This window comes from Artemia franciscana, chromosome 5, assembly GCF_032884065.1.
Source record: "Artemia franciscana chromosome 5, ASM3288406v1, whole genome shotgun sequence".
Taxonomy (NCBI): Eukaryota; Metazoa; Arthropoda; class Branchiopoda; order Anostraca; family Artemiidae; genus Artemia; species Artemia franciscana.
Window position 1 is genome coordinate 25,739,297 of NC_088867.1, and position 9,796 is coordinate 25,749,092.

At 33.1% G+C, this 9,796-nt stretch overlaps 1 protein-coding gene and 1 long non-coding RNA gene across 4 annotated transcripts in view; one reads left to right on the forward strand and one right to left on the reverse strand.

Moving 5' to 3' along the window:
• LOC136027163 (progranulin-like) overlaps window positions 1-9,796 on the forward strand; it is a 50,532-nt gene that overhangs the window by 31,038 nt on the left and 9,698 nt on the right. Inside the window, exon 4 of one of the 2 annotated variants that reach the window (XM_065704161.1) lies at window positions 6,557-6,817. The exons of the other annotated variant lie outside the window; for it this stretch is intronic. Coding sequence (XP_065560233.1) covers window positions 6,557-6,634 — 78 coding nt within the window. The 3' untranslated portion in view covers window positions 6,635-6,817. Of the gene's footprint in view, window positions 1-6,556; window positions 6,818-9,796 lie in introns of those variants that run through there. 2 annotated transcript variants of the gene reach the window in all.
• Window positions 1-9,796, reverse strand: part of LOC136027164 (uncharacterized) — a 57,008-nt gene that overhangs the window by 4,021 nt on the left and 43,191 nt on the right. The gene's annotated exons all lie outside the window — the stretch shown is intronic.

Sequence of the window (9,796 nt, forward strand, 5' to 3'; positions counted from 1 at the left end):
GAAATGCGTTTTAGTCGTTATGTTTTAATATCATTAACGGTTCTTTTTGTATTAACTTAAAAAACTATTACCACAGAACAAGTTTTCTAAAGAAAATTAGAGAGCTACATTAAACTAAAGATGAGTAGGAATAAAGTCAAATAGTTTTTCAGGCATTACAAATAACTCAAAACGAAAAGAAACTGCCACAAAGGGGAGTATGGCTAACGCCCGCTGTGGCTTCTAAAGACCAGAAATATATCTTTCACTTGACTGAAAACAACCTTAATTTCCACCTATGTTCTTTTATCTCTCAGAACATAAAAAAAAAAATTCACCATCACAACCAAGATTACTGAAAAAACAAATGAATGTAGAAATACATACAACATAGGTACACACAGTTTAATATATATATATGTGATATTTATTCCTGAAAGACTTGATAGTTTGAAATGTATTTTGTTTTCAGTGAAGTGCACGTTATTTTCTGGTCGTTAGAAGATACAAGTGGCTTTAGCCCTGCTCCTCTTAGTGGCATTTTTTCGCTCGTTTTAAGTTTGTTTATTTATTGTAATCTCTGTTCATTTTAGGTTTCATTTATTTATTGATGGTGATTTGTGGTAGTTTTATGCTTGACAAATTATTTGACTTTATTTCTGCTCATCCTTGATTTAATGTAGCTCTTTACTTTTATTTGAAAAACTTCTTTTGTGGACAAAGTTTCTTAAATAAAAAAGTAAATGATACATAGAGTTTACTTTGCTTTTGCGCTGCTTATGACAAGGAAGGTTATTTTTAGATATGCAAGGTACAACACGAACCACTGTATTCATGATAATTAGCTTTATCCGTAAACTTTCCAAGAAAACTCATTAATTTTAACGCATAAATACGATTAAGTTGTAAAACCAACAAAGTAAGCCAGCTGGCCTAGTTGGTAGAGTTTCAGACTCTCAGTGTCAGGGTTGTGGGTATAAGCTCAACGTTTGTTTTTCTTTTGTCTGTTGCTGTTTTGTCGGAGTTTAAATATTAATAATCTATTTCTTTGGGAAACGGTTGTATTTCTGCAGCTTTTACGGGCCTCATAAAACATTATATTTATGAAATTTACTGATTAAACATAGCGTTTTATCAAGCAATGCCATGCACATGTAGAACCACTTATTATTCTCCTATTTATTACTAAGTTAAATTAAGTGTTATTACTAATTCCATTACTAGTGCTATTACTATTGCTAGTTCAATTAAGTACTATTACTTATTACTAACTTCGAGTAAGCACTAAATTGAATCTGTTCATTGAATAGACGGTGGTAGGTTATACTTAAAATTCAATAAATTTGGTAATCCTCATTTACAATTGATTATTCTGAGATTATAATTAAAGCAACGGGCATTTTCGGTTAGTTCGTATGTAAAAAAGCTACAACTGATCTATGTATTTTTAATAGGATCCTATAATGGGCAAGTTTTTTTTAAGAACCCCCAAAAAAATATTAAAGATTAGAAAAATTATTAGAGACGTAAACATGTCTAAGGTCACTGGTTTCAGTAACCACTATATATATATATTATATATATATATATATATATATATATATATATATATATATATATATATATATATATATATATATATATATGTGTGTGTGTATATATACTAGCTGTTGGGGTGGCGCTTCACGCCACCCCAACACCTTGTTGGTGGAGGCACTTCGCCAACCCCCAAGCCCCCCCCCGCGCGTCAGTCGTTACGTGCGATATTAGTTACGCGCCATTGTAGTTGTTTCCCTGTGTCCCACCTGTGAATGTAGATATATATATATATATATATATATATATATATATATATATATATATATATATATATATATATATATATATATATATATATATATATATATATATATATATATGTTTTTAACTACGTAAAACTTGCGAATATACAACATTCTTTGCTGTCCCATTGTCTGTGCATATAAATAAATTGTCAGGTTTACCGACTCTTGAACATGCAATATATAATTGTCCATGGGAAAAACAATCCGTATTCGGATCTATACCTCATTATTCTAATGATTGCCCTTGAGCTTTGTTGATGGTGATTGCTAATCGAACATTCCCTGTGTCCCCGTCGTCATTTATATATCCCCCTGTGCCCCCTGGCGTCCCCGTTGCAGTTGTGTCCCTGTGTCCCGGTCGTCATTTATATTCCCTGCGTCCCGGTCGTCATTTGTGTCCCGGTGTCCCAGTCTGTAATTTCTCTTTGAGTGTTTCGGTCGTCATTTACATTCCCTGTGTCCCGGTCGTCATTTGTGTCCCGGTGTCCCGGTCTGTAATTTCTCTTTGAGTGTCCCGGTCGTCAATTATATTCCCTGTGTCCCGGTCGTCATTTGTGTCCCTTGGTCCCGGTCTGTAGTGTCATCTTATAATGACGTCATATACAAAGCCTTATTTACTTATACTGACGTCATATGCAAACTCACAAACAAACAAACATGCATACAAACAACTTATTTTTATATATCTAGATATAGTTTCTTTTTTAGTTTTGCAGCTTTTTTAGTTTTTTCGCCACCCAACACCTAGTTGGTGGGGGCGCTTCAACCCCCCCCCCAAGCTCCCCTGCGCGCGTAAGTTGTTACGCGCCATATTAGTCACGCGCCATTGTAGTTGTGTCCCTGTGTCCCACCTGTGAATATAGATAGATATATATATGTTTTTAACTACGTAAAACTTGCGAATATACAACATTCTTCGCTGTCCCATTGTCTGTGCATATAAATAGATTGTCAGGCTTACCTACTCTTGAACATGCAATATATAACTGTCCATGGGAAAAACAATCCGTATTCAGATCTATACCTCATTATTCTAATGATTGCCATTGAGCTTTGTTGATGGTGATTGCTAATCGAACATCCCCTGTGTCCCCGTCGTCATTTATATATCCCCGGCGTCCCCGTTGTAGTTGTGTCCCTGTGTCCCGGTCGTCATTTATATTCCGTGTCCCGCTCGTCATTTGTGTCCTGGTGTCCCAGTCTGTAATTTTTCTTTGAGTGTCCCGATCGTCATTTATATTCCCAGTGTCCCGGTCGTCATTTGTGTCCTGGTGTCCCGGTCATCATTTGTGTCCCGGTCTGTAATTTCTCTTTGAGTGTCCCAGTCGTCATTTATATTCTCTGTGTCCCGGTCGTCATTTGTGTCCCGGTGTCCCGGTCTGTAGTGTCATCTTATAATGACGTCATATACAAAGCCTTGTATACTTATAATGACGTCATATGCAAACCCACAAACAAACAAACATGGATACAAACAAGTATATATATATATATATATATATATATATATATATATATATATATATATATATATATATATATATATATATATATATATATATATATATATATATAGTTTCTTTTTTAGTTTTTCTTTTTTTTAGTTTTGCAGCTTTTTATTTTTTTTAGCTTTTTTTTCTTTTTAGGTTTTTACCTTTTTTATTTTTTTCCTTTTTTAAAGTTTTTCTTTTTATCTTTTTTCTTTTTTTTAGCTTTTTTTGCGCCATATTAGTTACGCGCCATTGTAGTTGTGTCCCTGTGTCCCATCTGTGATATATATATATATATATATATATATATATATATATATATATATATATATATATATATATATATATATGTTTTTAACTACGTAAAACTTGCGAATACACAACATTCTTCAACAATCCGTATCCAGATCTATATCTCATTAGTCTAATGATTGCCCTTGAGCTTTGTTGATGGTGATTGCTAATCGAACATTCCCTGTGTCCCCGTCGTCATTTAAATATCCCCCCTGTGCCCCCCGGCTTTTTATCTTGTATCTTTTTTAGTTTTTTTTTTAGTGTTTATTTTTTCTTTCTTTTTCTTTAGTTTTTGTCTTTTTTACTTTTTTTATTCTTTTTTTTATTTTTTAGTTTTTTTTATATTTTTGTTCTTTAGTTTTTTTCTTTTTATTTTTTATTTTCTTTAGTTTTTTGATTTTTGTCTTAGTTTTTCTTTTTCAATTTTTTCTTTTTTGTTTTTTTCTTTTTTTAGATTTTTGATGTTTTTCAGTTTTTCTGTTATTTTAGTTTTTATTTTTTATTTTTTTAGTTTCTTAATTTTTTCTTTTTTAGTTTTTCTTTTTTTTTGTTTTTTAGTTTTATAGCTTTTTTTCTTTTTAGTTTTTTACTTTTTTTCAAGGATTTTTCTTTTTAGGTTATTTTTTTTAGTTTTTAGTTTTGTTTTTTTAGTTTCCAACCACAGATCACTGTTCAAAGTTTCGTTTAAAAGTTAATGTGATTCTCGCTGTCGTTTGTTCCATGCCTATTTCTTTAGCTGTTGAGATTCTCACTTTCACTATCACATTTACCTGTGCTTCATTTTCATCAATCAGCCCATTAAACATTTTAAATGACCTTGAATTAGAATTAGCGCCTTTGTAAAATTACTTTTTTTTTATTGGACCTTTAAATTTTGCCTCGACTTTTCGTTTGTCATTATGAAAAACATAACGCCGAACCTTTGTTTTTTAGTGGAGGCTGAAGTAGTATCAGGCTCTTGGCTAACATCCTTATAAAATGTAATGTCGTTATTTATAGCTGTTTCATTGCTTGGAGCTTTTTATAAAATGTTGAGCGTAAACTTTTGCCCAGGCTTGTCTTTTGTCATAACAAATACATATCGCAGAAACTTTTTTTTCACGAAGCCATGGTAAGGATTGATGACCTTATCCATATCAAAATCCTAAGCCCAATCTCATAACTATCATTTTCAATTTTGGCGCGTTTTGACTCTGCTGTCGCTTATTTTCTAACCCCATTTTTTCTCCTTCATTTTGGATTTAATTACTTCAGACAATTTGCCAATGCCATTAGTTTTTGCTGCCCTTATTGGTTTAGTTTAACATGACGGTCCAGGGTGTAGATTTGTTACTTGTTCAGGGGGTGGGGCAAAAACTTCGTTTTCTTCCAACGAATTATCATTAGTAACACTTGTAAACTTTCGTTTTTTGGGGTATTGTCTCATTTGATCGTCCAGGCTGCTGATTTTCACCCGTAGTGATTATAATTTGTCTGGGGGTTTACCTTGGTCTTATCAGGTTTAATAGTTCAGGTGGTTCCAAAGAATCATCATTTTAATTGTCAAAGATATATTATTATTCAAGCAAGTCCGATTTCTAACAACAATTTCTACTATCAACTAACAACGGTTTTTGAATTGTTGCATTCCCTTGTCAAAATATGTACAAACATTTTTGTAATTACCAGTTTTTTGCTCTTTAAGCAATTTAATGTAAGCTTTGCATGAATGAAAATCTTCAGTTTTTCCAAATAGGTGTGACAACTTCATTGCAATACGGCAATGATCCAATGATGTCCAAAATTAAGACTCTTTACGAATTTTCTCTAACTTTCGACTTGTCTAAATTGATTCTTTAGGCCAGAATATCTCGGGATACAAACTTTATAGAAAAAATATGGAGCTGTTATCGAGAAAAAATGAATAAATAAATATACAATTATTGTTCACTTATAAAGATAGTATATAGGCTATAGTGTCGGGAGCTCGGTGGCTTCGCTGCCGGCCCTGGCACGCGGAAGGCTTGTATATGTTAACTCTCGTTATCGCTTATCTTCTAACTGCATACAATGTGATTCTTGATGTCATAGCGTTAGGTTAGGTTCGATACAACCACCCTTGGAGAAATACAAGTTCTTCCTGAAACTTGTTACCTTATTAGATTGCTTTTTGGCCAGAAATGTCAATATGCGAGTTTAAAGAAGAACTAACTTCTTTACTTTTCTTTATTTTTAAGTCTTGGGATGACAAATCTGTAGTATCAATTGAACTGGGGAATTCTAGAGGGAATTCAATTCATCTTTCCTGTTTATCTTTTACCGAATCATAACTTTTATAAGATTTGTATTCTCCTGGGACTTGATCGACAATTTTTTTTGAGGGTAGCTTCTTTTTTTTCTTGTATAACTGCTAGCTTTCGACTTATTGACTAATTGATTTTCCTAGACATATTGATTTAATTGAGACTAATTAATTTTCCTAGACATTGCTAGTTTTACGCTATGAATGACGTCACTGGAACAAATATTATGATATGATTGTTAATGTGGCGTCATTTGTAACTGTAACATGTATGCAGCCTTTTATTTTAGCGCATGACATCATTACAATACTAATAAAAAACGTGTCGTTATCAAATGAAAAGGGTGTTTTCAAAATTAAGACTCTTAGCGAATCTTTTCAAACTCCTGACCTATCAAGATCGTTTTATCCAATCCAGAAAATTTCAGGGTGCCAATTTTCAAAAAAAAAATATGCAGCCATTGTCAATAAAAAATTTATTTATACATACGTGTGTGTGTGTTTGTGACTATGCAACATATCAAATTCACAACAAATCTCCATCAGTAATATTTTCCTTTCTGTTTCATCTTTCTCTCGATCTCTGTATTTTCTTCTTCTAGAGAAGCAATACGTAACCCTGCTTTAGATAATGTGTCCCGCAATTAACTTGAATTTTATTCTTTTAGGCTACTTGCTGCACAGACAGGTTGCATTGCTGTCCAAGTGGTTATAAATGCTTGCAAACTGGAAGTTGTGTCCTTTAATATGTAGAAATATATCAAATGTGTGTAAAAGTGGTATGCTTTCGGTAGTTTTTTTAGTTTTGTTGCTAAATTCTCTTTACTGTCGTCTATAAAAAACTGTAGGATCTAAACGCACATATCTAGTTTTGTTGTTTTCTATGTTTAACCTATGGTTTTATATAATTAAATTTATTTGAAATACTGCGTCAGTTCTTCCTATTTTATTAATATTAGCTCATCGCGGGAGACACTTGGTCGGCTAAATTTGTGTCGTGTTTTTCCTTTTTTGCACCAATTGTGTTTATTCTTGATGGATCTGAGTTCGGTGCTCTTGAGGTGTCAGTGACTAGAAATGCGATTTAAATTTTTCTTTGGCCGATGCAAAGAAGAATGCCCCCAAAACAAATTTATTCTGGTGATTTGATTTCGCTAAGAGGACACAAAACTGAAGAAAGCTCGACTTGTTTGGCAATTATTTGATGAAGTTTTGAGATCATGGCCATTACACTTTGCTCTAAATTCTCCCCACTGTAACCTGGAAGCTCAGTTATTAAGGTTTAAGGACGATAAAAACTGTTCAATTGAGTCTTTGACAGAATATCCAGACGTTGTAAGATTTTCCTAAAGTTCAATATTGTGATACTATTGTCTACTCCTGTAGATATCTTTTTTCTCTTTGGGGTTTGGTTTTCAATACAAAGCATAGCCAGCTTGGATATAAAAAGTTGGAGAAACATCTGTTGTTAAAAGCAATCTCCCATCCTCGATAACAAATTATGCCGAAATTCTCATCTTAAACGGTATTCTTCGAGAAAAAAGTGTTTTGCAGCAAGAGTAATTTGTATTTTAAATAAATATTTTGCATATATATATATATATATATATATATATATATATATATATATATATATATATATATATATATATCTATCTATATATATAAAAATAAGTTGTCTGTGGATGGATGGATGGATGGGTCAGGTGACGTCACCTGAAAAAACTGGATCAGGTGACGTCAAAACTGAAAAAACTAAAAAAGGCAAAAACTACAAAAAAACTAAAAACTAATAAAAAAAATAAAAAAGCTAAAAAACTAAAAAAACTAAAAAAAGGCAAAAACTACAAAAAAAACTAAAAACTAATAAAAAAGCTAAAACACTAAAAAAACAAAAAAAAGGCAAAAACTACAAAAAAAAACTAAAAACAAATAAAAAAAAAATAAAAAAGCTAAAAAACTAAAAAAACTAAAAAAACTAAAAAAAAGATAAAAAACTAAAAAAACTAAAAACTAAAAAAAAACTAAAAAAAAAGGAAAAAACTGAAAAATAAGCTAAAATAAAGGTAAAAACCAATAAAAAACTAAAAAAAAAACTGAAAAAACTAAAAAAATGCAAAAACTACAAAAAAAACTAAGACACCGGGGGAAACAGGGGGATATAAATGACAACCGGGACAAAAAAACTAAAAAGAAAAAAAAACTAAAAACTAATAAAAAAAACTAAAAAATCTAAAAATCTAAATAAGCTAAAAAAGAAAAAAAGGAAAAAAATAAAGGAGAAAAACAAAACTAAAAAACGAATGTATATACAGACCGGGACACCGGGATACAAATGACGACCGGGACACAGGGAATATAAATGACGACCGGGACACAGGGACACAACTACAACGGGGACATCGGGGGAAACAGGGGGATGTAAATGACGACCGGGACACCGGGACAGGGAATGGTCGATTAGCAATCACCATCAACAAAGCTCAAGGGCAATTATTAGAATCATGAGGTATAGATCTGAATACAGATTGTTTTCCCATGGACCATTATATGTTGCATGTTCAAGAGTCGGTAAACCTGACAATCTATTTATATGCAAAGACAATGGGACAGCAAAGAATGTTGTATATTCGCAAGTTTTACGTAGTTAAAACCATATATATATATATATATATATATATATATATATATATATATATATATATATATATATATATATATATATATATATATATATCTATATTCACAGGTGGGACATAGGGACACAACTACAATGGCGCGTAACTATTATGGCGCGTAACGACTTACGCGCGCGGGGGGGCTTGGGGGGGGCGTGAAGCGCCCCCACCAACTAGGTGTTGGGGTGGCGCGAAGCGCCACCCCAACAGCTAGTATATATATATATATATATATATATATACTAACTGTTGGGGTGGCGCTTCGCGCCACACCAACACCTAGTTGGTGGGGCGCTTCGCGCCCCCCCCAAGCCCCCCTGCGCGCGTAAGTCGTTACGCGCCATATTAGTTACGCGCCATTGTAGTTGTGTCCCTGTGTCCCACCTCTGAATATAGATAGATTTATATATGTGTTTCAAACTACGCAAAAATTGCGAATATACAACATTTTTGGCTTTCCCACTACTGGGAGCTTTCCGTTTCCAATTGCCAGCAGTTGATCTGAAAATGTTTGACCAGAGTCATCGTTTTGCAATCGGACACGCAAATTTGTAGTTAATTTTAATATTTTTAAGTGTGCCCATAAATTAGAATTTTTCAGGCAAGCATACAACATTCTTGGCTTTCCCATTGTCTGTGCATATACAAAGCCGTATGTACTAATAATGACGTCATATGCAAACGCTCTTTTTACAAACAAACAAACATGCATACACACAACTCGTTTTTATATAGATAGATAGATAGATAGATACAATACAAATTAACTGCGTAAAACTTGCGAATATACAACATTCTTCGCTGTCCAATTGTCGCTGCATATAAATAGATTGTCAGGTTTACCGACCCTCGAACATGCAACGTACAATTGTCCATGGGAAAAACAATCAGTATTAAGATCTATACCACATTTTTCTAATGATTGACCTTGAGCTTTGTTAATGGTGATTGCAAATGCTAATCGAATTGGGAATTGCAATCTTTTAAATTGAAAAGGCAGATCCGTTGGAATCATGGGAATGCGAGGAATAAGAACAGCCTCACCCTCAAAAGGCCCTGTCAAGATTGTGGCCTCTATTAGGTTTTCCATTGTTTTTTTTTACGGCAAGTCGCGTGCCATTGCAAAGCTTTGGTGGGTTGATATTTCTTAAAAGTATTATTGGTACGCCTATTTTTAGTTGTAGCACGTGTGGTGGAAACCCTGAAAGATCTATGGAATTTAAAAATTCA